Raw genomic sequence first — 13,687 nt, 5'->3', positions numbered from 1 at the left:
TTCTGTTAGTTTATCATCTCATTACTAGTTAGTGACACTAAAAATTATTTAATTAACAATGACATGATACTTTGTGAAGGAAGGCTTCTTGATGAATTAATTAGTAACTTTAATTTATTTAAATACATTATTTCATTATATTTAAATATGTAAATTGTGTATTCAGTCTTTTATATTGTGGAATTTAAATTGAATAAAGTCACTCACTCGGAAGTCAATTAAGATGTTAACTATCATGCTGGATATATTATATAAATCGTTTATTGCGTCATCATTTTTCATTTTTTTTGTAATAATCAGATGACGGAGGAACCTTTTTCTAAGTAGAAAACCCAAAGAAATCTGCTGCAGGAAAAAATGTGTGATAAAATCATATATTATTATTTATATAAAGGCAAATTATAATCGCACTTTGTGAAGTTCCACGAAACTTCCCTCCAGAATCTAGATGTCCTTCCTTTGTTTTTATCCGATATAAATTTCAATTAATTTATACAATAATATAACTATGTACTTTTTTCGATAGGTGGGATCTTCCCTAATTTTTTTATAAAGTTATACTAATAGAGAAAGAGCAAATATTGCAACAACAAAAAATATTAAGAATAATTTTGTCAATTCTCAAAACGTGTAAGTATAGTTTATTTAAAATATAATTGGGTGTAGGAATGTTATACTTGATCAGTTTTAGTTTTCAAAAAAGTATTTTTATGTTTAAAAACAAAAAGAACATAAAAATATATTTTGATAGATTGGAGTTTATCACTGGACTTGAACTAATTCTAGGAACTTGAGGCACTTGACTTGTGCTACTTTAGACTAGCGAAACCCATGCCGTGATTGTTCACCATCACAGGAATTTGATTTTTCTTTTTTCTATGTGAAAATAAAAAATAATATTAAAAGATTTATAATAATTCACATATTTTATCAATCAATACTCTTGACACAAGAATTTGATTTTGGAGAAAAGTAATTTCCACTTCAAATAGAAGTTATCTACAAGTATTCACATTGAATTGGAAAGTAAAAACATCACAAAAACATATATATACACATATATGATATATTATGTCACTCTTTGAGCCAGTCCAAATCAAAGTACTGCTCTGAAACTTGAATATGAAAATTATTAGGCTTGGCCTTCTCAACCTCTTTCCAAATCCCAGATACCTCCTCGTCACAAATCACAAGCCTCAGAGATTGCAACGACAATGCAGACTTTGGCACATTTCTAATCATGGAGCATTCCCTCATGTCAATCTTCTCCAAGCTTACTAGACTACCAATCTCTTCAGGGAAGCAAGTCAAGTTAACACATTGAGAAATGTCCATATACTTCAACCTTATCATGTGACTAATGCTATTAGGAAGTGTTTTCAGATCAGGACAAGCATATAATCGTAGGATCTCTAGAGATCTTAGTTTGCCTAATTCAACAGGCAATTGAGTCAAATTGTGGCAGTTGGTGAGACTCAAGTTTTGGAGTGACTTCATTCCACAAATGCTTGAGGGCAGTTGGATCAAATCATCACAGTGATCAAGAGTGAGCTCTAAAAGATTAGGGAAGACTTGAGCCAAGTCTACTTCTTTTTCCACCAAACTGTTATTAACCTTGCACAGAACAATAAATAATTTTCCTAAGTTTTCCAAGACAATGCTTGATAACTCGGGGGTGGAAACTTTTTCAAGCCACAGGCTCCTCAAGTTGGACAAGTTCTTGAAAACTGAAACATTGAGAAGGCAAGCATATGTTGCACTGTAGTTAATAATTATCAATGCCCTCAAATTTGGCATTCTATTGATGAAAGGAGGCAAGAAGTATTCAGTGGATGTGAAATTTAAGATCAGCACTTCAGCCTTTGGAAATTCCAGATTACACCAGTCCACTTCCTTCATTTCACCTGCAATGTGAAACTCATCACAAAAAAGAATAACAGAAGCAAGAAAAGAAAAGAAAAAAGAAGAAAGATTAATATCAATGACTATTTAGAGAGGGATTAACATATACCTGTGTGAATTGAAACAATCTGAGCCTCAAATGGCTTGTGCTTGTATCTCAACCACTCTTTAGGCATTCCATTTTCTCGTTTGGGCATAACTAATCGCTGGCGTTCATGAATGCTCTCACGGTTGCTCAAATTAATGGCTAGGTCTCTCAGTACATCATGTTGAGTAACTGAGATTTCAAAGCAACTGCTATACAGGCCTCCAGCACTGGTAGATTAAAACATCAAAAAGGATTTCAGAGTGAGTACCTAATGCTATTGCTTACTGCAATTGGTAAAACAAGAAAATTAACCAATATAATCAGCAAAGATGCATTTTCAAGTTGCATACCGAGCCTCTTTCATTAAGGTGAGAAGATTTTTGTTGGAGAGCTCAACCACAATGACATAAGCTTCTGTTTCAGGAATATCGTGGATTTCCACCCACATATTGATGAGAACATCCAGAGGGATTTTCTTATCCTCAGGAAAACAACACAGGTCCAAGAAGCACTCCTTGATCTTCTCTGGAAGGTAATTGATACTAATTGCCATTCTTTCAATCAGATTGATTTCATGGGATTCCCCAATGCTTTGGCCTTGAGATAGCCTGTTTTTAACACTCATCCAAAACATCTCAGTTTGATCTCGCAAAGAAGCTCCGATCACCTTAAGAGCCAAGGGAAGCCTTCCACACTCAGTCACAACCTATTTGCCATTAGACACAAGAAACAACAACACAAAGTAAGTAAAATCCATACATAGCACTATACTTTTTTAGTCTTCAAGTAAATCACTTTGTAAGGACAAAGTTTACAATTCCAAACTATACATTACCTGTTTGACTAAATTCTCATTAGCAGCTAAAGGAATTGATCTCTGTCCAAAAGCATGGTGACAGAACAAAGACAAGGCATCCTCTTCACTCAGCAATTCCACTTCATAACTCAACACCGTTTGGAATTTAGACCTTGACACCACAAGAAACTTGCAACCTGGTATTCTACACACAAGCTGATCCACCACGGAGAGTGTCCACACATCATCCAAAACAATCAGAGTTCGAGCTTCGCTTCTGCACTCAAACTGTGGCATCCATTGCCATTGGGGAACCACATAATTCGCATCCAACCTCTCATTGCCCATAATATACCCCCAAATCTTCGTCCTTAGCTTCTCCACATTTGGTGACTGCGACACAGTCAGGAACAAAATCCTGTCCTTAAAATAACCTACCAAAATAAGCAAATAAGTTAAACAAGAGGATACCATCTATTCATGTAATATCCAGTTTGTTACTGTAAAACAATCAATCATCTAGACAAGACAAGTACGCAGTTTCTCAAGTATTTTCTTAGTCAGAATTGAAATTTCATCTCGATAGTATATTTTTTGGCGATCACAAATATTTTTTACAAAAGTCAACCTTGTTTGATTGGGATATGATCACCATAATCTCCCTTCAAAGTACGTAACGCATATGGTCAAGACTCGAAACAACTCGTACTATAATCTCCCTTTATGCAAACTTTTATTATACAAATTACAAGATGAAACTCCAATTCTGATAAGAGACTTTTTGCATAAATTAAGGAACTTGATCACATGAACTTACATCCAACTTACAACTCGTACCATATAATGATTGCTCAGTAACATGTTACCTTTTTTTATATAAACTTTTCTTGAACAAATTACGAGATGAGACTCTAATTCTGATTAGAAACTTTTTGCATAATAAATTAAGGAGCATGATGAGATGAACTTACATCTAACTTGATTATCTTTGCAGAGCTCTCGAGCAAGAGTGGTTTTCCCGGAGCCACCAATCCCGGAAATCCCGACAACCCAAAGATCCTCCCTTCCGATAACCATCTCCCTAACCTTATTCTTCCCGAAACCCAACCCGACAGCAGAGCTACTATCAACAACATCCTCGTCCACGCTCCTCACAGCCTCCTCCACCCACCCTCCGCCGCCAACACCAATCTTCATATTCCCGAAGTACTTCTCCAACCGGCGAACCGAATTATCAACCCGGTCGAACCGCTCCTCCATCTGGAACCGCGTGTGATGTATGTCCGCCATGATATGCGCCTGCATGGGACCCACCAAGAACTTGGACACGTTCTTCTCGAGCTTGTCCATTTTTTTTGCGAGGTGGAGGTTGCGGTAGACGTTCCAGCGGCTGGAGGCGAGGACCTTGTGGGAGAGCTCGACGCCGGAGCGGAGAATCTCCGAGAGACGGTCGAGTTGCGACTGGCGCTGCGCAGGAAGCTCGACGCCGGAGTACTTGATTTCCTCGATGGTGGGGAGGAGGTCCTGGATGTAGCTGATGAGCTGGTCGGCGCTGCCGCGGCAGAGTAGGGACTTCCGGGAGATGTTTATCAGCATTTTCAGAAGCTCCGTCGCGATCTCCCCAGCGAAAAAATCGTTCAGGGCCATTCTGTTATAATAGGTAACCCCACTCTCTCTGCTCTCACTCTGTTTCTGCCTGTTTCGCTCTTCTTTCTTAAACCAACTTTTATTATCTCTGAGCTACTATACAAAAATTGTAGTTTTATTTTGGTGGGTGTATGTCAACACAAATTGTGAGGACTAATCAGAAGCGGCGTGAGGACTAATCAGAAGCGGCGTGATCCCAAGATCAGAATTGATTTGATACTATCTAATGTATAATATGAGAAGTGTAATTTAATCCAAAAACTAGTTAAGGGATGAGTGTTATCCCATATTCTAACATAACATTATTTCAACCAATACCTGTTAATATTAGTGTCAGTGTCTTTTTGTCTGTACTGCGTTCGAGGATTGACTATAATCCTAATGCTCTTTCCTGTCATCTTCCGAATTGGTGAAATCCTGAAGAGGAAGTTGTTCGTTTTGGGGATGCTTGTCAGTTTCTGTTACCTTGACAATCAATAATTGGCACGTGCCATGTTAATTTCGGAATAGTATTCCCTGTAATTTCAAAATGAAAATGAACTGCATGTGCACGATGTTCAGTTGTGAATCCCACCCTTCAAATTTACTCAAAGGATCAGATTGATGCAATTCCTTTCACAACTGTAGAAGATTTTGATCCGCTAATTTGTGAGAGATTAATAAGGGATTCTTTTGAATTTTTTAGGGAAAAATAATAAAGGTATACCCCTAAAAATGGGTGTATTTTAGTGGGAAGAAGAATTTGTTTTGACTCGTATAGTAAGCAATAATTTATATACAGAGAAAGAAAAGACATCAAATTATTTAAAAGATTAACTTTAAAAGATTTTTTTTTCATTATCATTATTTATTTTCTTAAAATATAATACATGAATAATTAATCTTAATTATTAAATTTTTAGAAATAAATTAATAATGGTCGGGAGAAGAAGTAAGAACATCTCCAATGCAAGAAACTCATTTGGGTTTCTTAATCATCTTTTTGTGATTCTGGTATCAAATTGTGGTCTTTCCAATGTCATATCATTCATAAGAAATTCATAGAATTTGACTCCAATGCAAGAAATAGTAAAAAACTGCAAGAAATTCAAACATTAGAGTCTCTTATATAAGAAACTATTTTTAGCAACGAAGGAATCCACTTTGTCACATCATTATACTTAAAATCGTTCCTTAACCTGAGAAATCATGAAAGCACCCCATTAGAGATGCTCTAAGTACTTTGAAATTATTTTTAAAATAACTTAATCCTTCTTTATATATATATAAGTTTAATGTTTATATACTTACACTATTATTTAATCATAAATTATTATTTAATCATAAATTACCTACACTATTATTTAATTATAAATTATTATTTAATAACAAATTATCTTGAATTACTTTAAAATAATAATAGTTTAAAAATTCGGCAATTACTAATAGCCTAATAGGACAATAGGCTTATCGGCATTTTTATAATTTTTACTGAAACATTTACTTTTAATTATATTTTTAGGTTAAACCAAACCAAACTTTTGTGTAGGTTAAAACATAAGAAAAAGAGATTTACGATAGATAAATCCCATTTAGGCTTTACTTTTTTAATGAAGTTAAAGCAAAAGTTAACTCTATCAAAACTTGGTCCAGTCTAATCTATTTTCAGCTTTATTTATAACCATAGTTAGTTGATTTTAAACTTATGATTATTTCAACTTTCTACATAATACTTTTTTTTCTTATTAAAGACCATAAATATTCTTTGAAAGACAATTTTGCTTGAAATAAATAGGACACTATTGAGAGGCTCAAAGTCAGGATTATAAATTAAATTGAAATAATCATGTGTCATCTGATAACATGTCTAGCCATTTGTTACTTTTTGCCCAATACATTAATTTGCATATTATTTCAGCCAACAAAATATAAAAAATTAAAATAATGCAGCCAAAAGAAATTCAGCATGATTTTTTAAAAAAAAACAACAACAACTTTAGTATGTTAAAATTTACACTAATTTTACTAAAACCTAACAATTAATACAAACAATTGGGCATTAAAAAAATATTTATAGAAATCTTAAAAATAAATAAATTAACTAAATATAACATCGAACTCCAATTTAACAACTTACATCTCTTATACACATAGAGTTACTATTAAAATAAAATGCTTAAATCATCACATGCAATATCCATAATAAAAAGTATGAAATAGCACGAATCCAGCAAACAGAATTTAATCAACACGAATTGAAAGTGACGGTACAAAAGGTGAAAAAAATAAAAGACAAAAGATATTAACTAATTAAGAAATCTACCCTAAGTCTAACCATACATAATTTTTTTAAAAGTTAAGATATTTCCACAAAAGTAAATTTACATGAATCAATAAAAAATATATTACACAAAAAATCATGTAAATAAACAGAAAAAATGGGTTACCCCAACCCAAATTTGTCTTATATAATTAATATATTTGTTTAATCTCTATGCAACTTATTATTACTACTCCAAATTTACCCATTTTTTCTTGTCCAGGAGTGGGGGACATTTTGGTGAAAGACGAGAGTGGGTACGGGGTTGGAAATTTAGGGATGCATGACTACAATCAACAAAGGACATCATCCTTTAATCTTAAGCTTATAGAGCTGGAATGACTATGGTAGTACTAGTAGTGACTAGTGAGGCGTGCATAATCAAAATTAATGATATGTACTTATGTAGTATATAGAGTATATAAAACAATAATAAAACCACTACCACTTTTGGAAGGCATAAAAATAATTAATTGTTGGGGGGTAACATCATGAAGTCTATTAAGGAACCGTTGACTTCTGCAATGACAACTATGCCCTTGGCTCACCCAACCCAGAAGAGCCTTATACTGTAGATATTGAAATATACCTAAATACTTAGTCTGGCAGACATCTAGAGTCAAAAAAGAAAATTATGTGATACACAATTGCACATAGACTTGTTGACCTTAATGGTCTTCGTCTCCACTCCAAATAACTTGATCCTTAGCAGATTTTGTGACTTTATTAGTAGAGGACTATGGCCATGAAAATAAAGATATTAAACAACAGAAATAAGGCTTTAGAATTTATAATTTTAACAAGAGTAGATAATAAAGTCATATTAAATTGAGATTTGCAAATTGTAATTTTAAATTATAAACAACAATGAATATATTTTAATTAAATTCTAATGAAATATCAATACTCACACTCGTTTCCCAAAAATTTCAAGATAATCACTCCTACCAGACCTAAACCTTATTGGTCCATTTTGTACATACCCGTGGAATTTAGATCCAATCACCATCTCTGTCACTACCTAACTAGAGGATGATTGTTTTGTTTGAATTGCACTTTGTGGACTACCCATATGCGGTTTCCTTTTTTGTCTAATTATTCCTTCTAATTTTTTTTTATCAATACAACTATCTCTCCCCAAATTATTAATATAATTATCCCCCATTATTATTCACATTGTTATTCACATTGTGAAGTCGGGTCTCCCAGTCCAAAAATTAACATTTACACTTTCAATACTAAATTTTGTTTTTTAGTTTTTCAGGAACAGATTTTATCAACGCTTTCACAAATAAAAATGACTAATTATCTTTTTTAAGTTTCATATTTTATAATACCACCTAAATATTTATATCTTTATTTTATTTCATTTTACTCTATTTTATTTAGTACATAATTAAAAATCCAAACACAACTAATCCTTACATCAAAGAAGCGTATATTTTCAAAAATTATAAAGTAATAGAAATAGATTACAATGTAGCGGTCAAAATTAACTTGGACTGTTTTTTTAGTAACACTAATACCACAACAGCACACTCATGAAAGAGCAAAACTCCCTAAACATTGATCAAAATAGTTCGTTCAACATCACATGAAATGGAAGTTATGATTTTCAAATAAACACTCCGAAATTCAAACTAAATGAAATCATGTCATGGCACCCGTTTGGATTTCCATAATAGCCTTCCAAAGTAATAATCATCTGAAGAGTCAACGCCAATCTATGGATAACCAGAATGCTTCTAACTCTTGAGACATGTCCCAGTATTGTAAACAGTTTTTTTTTTTAAAAATAATCAAATTTGTTTCTAAAGTGTAACATGTTCATAAATTGATTACTGAAAATGTAAAATTCAAATTTTGCAAAATTTATGACAAATTAATCATGAAGATAATTTGATGACAAATTAATTTATAAATTTTGTAATTTAAATGTAAAATTAGTCCTAAAAAATACAACTTATCGCTAAATTAATTCTTGAACATTATAAGTTAATAATAAAATGATCTTACAAATTTATCAGCAACATTAATTTATCGTTCTTTTTTTCATTTTAGGGATTAAATATATATTTTTAGCCTTTAGAAATCAATTTATCACCATATTATACTTTTGGAAATAAGTTTAATTATTTATTTATTTATTTTTAAATCTTGTCATCTAATTGGGCCAGAGGGTCCAAGTAATAGAGACAATGTGTGCTTGATTTTCAGTTAAATAGAGACTAAGGTACATTTGTTATGAAGCAATTAATTACTATTACTGTTTTCTTTACAAGTTTGGAAATTCTTGCTAACAAAGAATCAAACACGCTAATAAAGGTGCAATTTGAAGAGCTCTTCTAGTTCTAGGACAGTTGGACTGAATCCTTGCCTTGTGGCTATGGCTTTATATTCTCCACAGGACCACTATACTATTAACTTGCCTATGTTTTTTTCAGCTAGTGAAAGCATTAAACTTGCCCTTACGCATATAGTGCACAACAACTTTATTTTTCCTAGGTTACAAGGAATATGAATGGTGTATGACATTAACGACTTTGTCTTTGGAGGGAGGGAGGGAGGTTCGCATTATGTCCCCGGCAGATGGAACATCCACTATCTATAATGTTGAATTCAATTAAAAAGTCTTTAACATGGCCAAGTCTAAGAACTCACAATGTGAAAAGTTACATTAGATTCAGCATCCAGAAATTCAAAAAAACAAAAAAAAACACTTTCCAGTATTCACACCACTGTTACATCTTACATGAATCACTTCACTGAACCTTTTTCTAAACTTTCCATAACAAAAGCAACGAGGATAGAAAGTAGAACCACCACCAAAGAAAGATGTGCTGACTATGTGACCATGAAATGGAATTTTCATTAGTTATCAATTGAATTTCCAGGTGATCAAGGACGTGTTTAAAGATTTTTTGAACTAAGATCAAATTTACTTCAACTTTTAATTTAATACAATTTTTTGATTTTTTTTAAATAAACTGTGATTTCATATTTTAAATATTATTTAAATTTCAAATTGACTCTCTATTAAAGATTTAAATTAATCTATGTATATAAAATATCAACATGAAATAAAATTTTAACTAAATGTGTGATCTTATAATTAATATTTTTTTTATCAAAATATCTTTTTTTATATATCAATCATAGACTTACTCATTAAATTTAAATTTTGTATTAATTTCAATAGATTTTTTTAGGTAAAAGAGAGATTCAATCTAAAATAAATATAAAATAATTTTCTTTTAACTTTTTAGAATAAAATCAAAATTTTACTTAAATGATTTACGATAACCATTATATTCCTAGCTTAAGATTGTGTAGTTTTATTGATAAAAAATAATTATAAATAATAAATCATATTTTAACAAATTTTATCATTTAATAATTTAAATTGACAAAAGAATATTAAAAATGTAAAAAAAAATAAAACTTTAAGGGCTTAAGGCAAAGACTTCATTGACCTTATGGTCTTCACGACCGTGCAGGTGATGACCACCAGCACACACCTCCATGCATCCCCAACTTGGAAATGTAAATCTTTACCATTGATAAAATAGAATGAACAAAAAGAACGACCACCATTACCTCATAGGGAAAAACAGTCCAAAAGGAACCTAATAATAGCCTTTTAGCTCAAATGTCTAGATTAACACAAGGTATATTTCACTATGGTTCCGATCTCCCAAAATTGATATTTCTAATAAAATTAACAAATTAATATTTGTTAATAAAAAATATTTCACACCCAGGTGATGCAACAAAGGCCAAAAAAGGGAAACCAACATCCTTTTAACTTTTAAGTGCTCGTTTCTTTGCATTTAAAAATCAAAAGTTTGAACAAACCATTAATTTTTTTTCCCGATTATTACTCTCTTTCCCAACTTCTAACTCTTAAGTGTGTGTTTATTTTTCCGTTAAAGAAAGTCCAAACATACTTTCAAGGAAAGATTTGTTACTTCTCACAAAAAGATGCATCGAAATGTGTGTCAACAGATTTCAGACGTAAAACAAACTATCCTTATTGTAATAATTCTGAAATACTATAAAATATCTATATTTTAATCCTTAAGTGAATGTATTTTAATCAAGTTCAAGAATAAAGTTGAAGTTCTTTTTAATATTTCGAGGATTACTTTACATGAATACTTCTAAGACTTAAATTGTTTGTTTTAAGGACACACAATACTTTAACTATGAAAATAGTAATTTTATCTAAGTTTCTTTATAAATGTTACTCGGGTATGATACTGCTGATGCTATAAGAATTGCCGTTCTTCAAAATTCGACTTCTTAATTTTACAAATTAGTGAAATTACAATGTAGTTGCTGTATAGGTATTTGATTCTGCCATGGAAAAAACTAATAAGACACTTGGTAATGTCATTATAACGTAATCCAGCATGGTTAAGCAGTACAAGGGGAAAAACAGTTTCTATGCAATTTTGATATATCTTACATGGATGTTAAAAGGCGTATGTAAAGCTTCCACCATTTGAGGATTGATGCACACAATCTTAAGTTCTCAACCCCATTTAACAATTGAGTTTCCAGGATTTGAAACCTCGTAAACCTAAATGACAATGTGTATGTGATGCAAGGATCCAAAACTAATGGCAATGTGCATGTGATGCAAGGATCCAAAACTAAGGACATGTTTGAATAAATTTATCAGCAAACACTTTTAAGAGAAGAAAATAAAAAATAATAATGAAATAAATTTTTTCAGTAGTTCAAATTACAATTGGTTCTGGAACATATCCTAAAACTACTACTAGGCTGTTCTACTCCAAGTCCCTTAACTTACATGTGTCCACAAAAATGTTGTATATGGGTTTTTAATACCTATAACAAATCATAAAAAAAAAATGAGAGAAATAATGTGCAAGAGATATAAAGACGAAGGAATGAACACACAAATTTATCTAGAAAACCCTTAAGAGGAAAAAAAAACCCTAAGGTCTAAGAAAAAAGTGAAAAACTATTCCCGGTATCAACATTGGTAGACGAGAGATAAAAAAGGAGCAGTTGCTATAACACAACTTTATTATACTGTATATAAAATCCTAACACAAAAACATAAATGTCCATATCACAGGCTGGGCTCTTGTCTCGGGCCCATCAGCATTCAGCCCGATACCTCCACTACTCCAAAAAAAATTAAAAAATATTTCTTCACTATAAATTGGTCACACCGCAAGTTTTTCGGGTTAGACCAAGAATTCAAGTCATCAACCTTAACCCTTTCATTCTTCCAGCTGAGATGTTTTGCCAAGAGAATAGCACCACTATCATTATCATAATGATTTCCATTCCCGTACATAAACTATACCCAAGTTCACTATGCAGTACATTTCGTTCCAAATGATAACAGTAAGTACAAAACTATCGTGTATAAGGTTCCATTACCCATATTGGTCTTCTTTTATTTATATGGGCTACTCATCGTAAACCCAATTGATGACACGAGAACAATGATGACCTGCAGATCCTCCTGCAATCTTTGAGTCAAACAATTGGAGTTGTTTTTTAACCCATGGAGGATCATACTCCCTTAGCCACTGGGCTTCACCCGTATCCTTGTGCTTAAAATCAGGCTGTTTTGGATTTCGCTTGCGCTTTCTTTGATCCCACCACTCATTTGGATTGGAAGAAAACAAAATTTTCTATGTATGAGGTGAAATCCCACATCGAATAGAAATAGAAAAGTTAAAGACCATGTAAGTGAGGAGAAGACCCATTAATATAAATGTTACAGTTTTAAGTTAAAATGTGATATCAAATTTCTTTTTATTTTTTTCATGCTAGCATCACCTAGTAAAATTATTACTTAATTTGTAAAGGGATATGAGAATGAGAACAGAAGAATTAGTTTATCCCAAAATTTAGCCTGCCAACAAAAGTGATTACTTGATCTGCATTAGTTGATCCCTCGGCTAGTAATAATACTTCCCCCTGCAAAAGTGACCACTTAATCTTAATATGCATGAAAATGCATAAATTTTTCCAGCAATTCCTTTTCCTCTGTACTCACTAGATTTACTAAATCAATATTTGCATCCCTTATCTGTCGTTTTTCTCTTTTCTAACTAAAATAAAATTTGCTCTATCGATAGAAAACAAAATATTCATCGCCACTTGCGGCTGCTAGAAGAATTGAGTCTTAACATCACCAACTTCTGAACTACTAGGGAAATGTTTTTCCGCACTACCAAACAAGAAGAATAATCAAAGTAAAAAAGTTCTCAGCATTTGTATGAACATTAGCAACCAACAAAATATACCTTCAACAGATTCCAACTTCTTGTTGCCTTGATAACCAGACCTTTGAGCAACAAACTCGAACTCCTTCACCTCTAACTTTAGAGAAGAAGATGAAAAATTTACACACATACACACACAGAAATGTCACATGATGCAGATAAAATGAAAGTGCAATGATAAATGAGGAATTGTGAGGATATGAACGCCATTAATACATTTTTGAGGATAGGATTTTACAAACATGAACATAAAATCTAAAACCCAAAATCTCAAGATGATGAAGCAATAGGCAAAAAGAGTAATACTTTGACATTATCCGTGTAACTATATGATATTGATATTCTATAGGGATAGAAAATCTATTGTGCACGAGGATATTAGCCATCTAATAGCACCTTTGGATTTGCTTAAATTACAGGAGAAGTTTAGATTGTTTTTACTGATCCTTTTCTCTTTCAAAATGTCTCTTCGAAAGATATTGATTACAAGCGAGTTTGAACATGAAATAAACTAATCCAACCACATCAAATGAAATATTTATCACGAAGACTTACTAAAGGATCATAGTAGCTAAACCGCAAGTACAATCATGATAAACTCATAATAATCATAATCTGGTCTACAGTGAATCAAGCTTGTTTTCAGACGGGCTCGCAAAGAAAAGAAAACTTAATATCAGAAA

At 32.2% G+C, this 13,687-nt stretch overlaps 1 protein-coding gene across 1 annotated transcript; it reads right to left on the bottom strand.

Annotated features, from left to right (window-relative positions):
- Positions 1–955: 955 nt before the first annotated feature.
- On the bottom strand, positions 956–4,831 carry LOC114393252 (probable disease resistance protein At4g33300). Its single transcript, XM_028354526.1, has 5 exons — positions 3,758–4,831; positions 2,826–3,220; positions 2,341–2,696; positions 2,012–2,217; positions 956–1,904 (listed from the first exon to the last, which is right to left on the bottom strand). The coding sequence occupies exons 1-5, from the start codon at positions 4,431–4,433 to the stop codon at positions 1,075–1,077; spliced, it is 2,463 nt and encodes an 820-aa protein (XP_028210327.1). The 5' UTR covers positions 4,434–4,831; the 3' UTR covers positions 956–1,074.
- Positions 4,832–13,687: the final 8,856 nt, after the last annotated feature.

This window comes from Glycine soja, chromosome 17, assembly GCF_004193775.1.
Source record: "Glycine soja cultivar W05 chromosome 17, ASM419377v2, whole genome shotgun sequence".
NCBI classification, from domain to species: domain Eukaryota; kingdom Viridiplantae; phylum Streptophyta; class Magnoliopsida; order Fabales; family Fabaceae; genus Glycine; species Glycine soja.
This window is presented reverse-complemented; position numbering and strand designations above follow the sequence as displayed.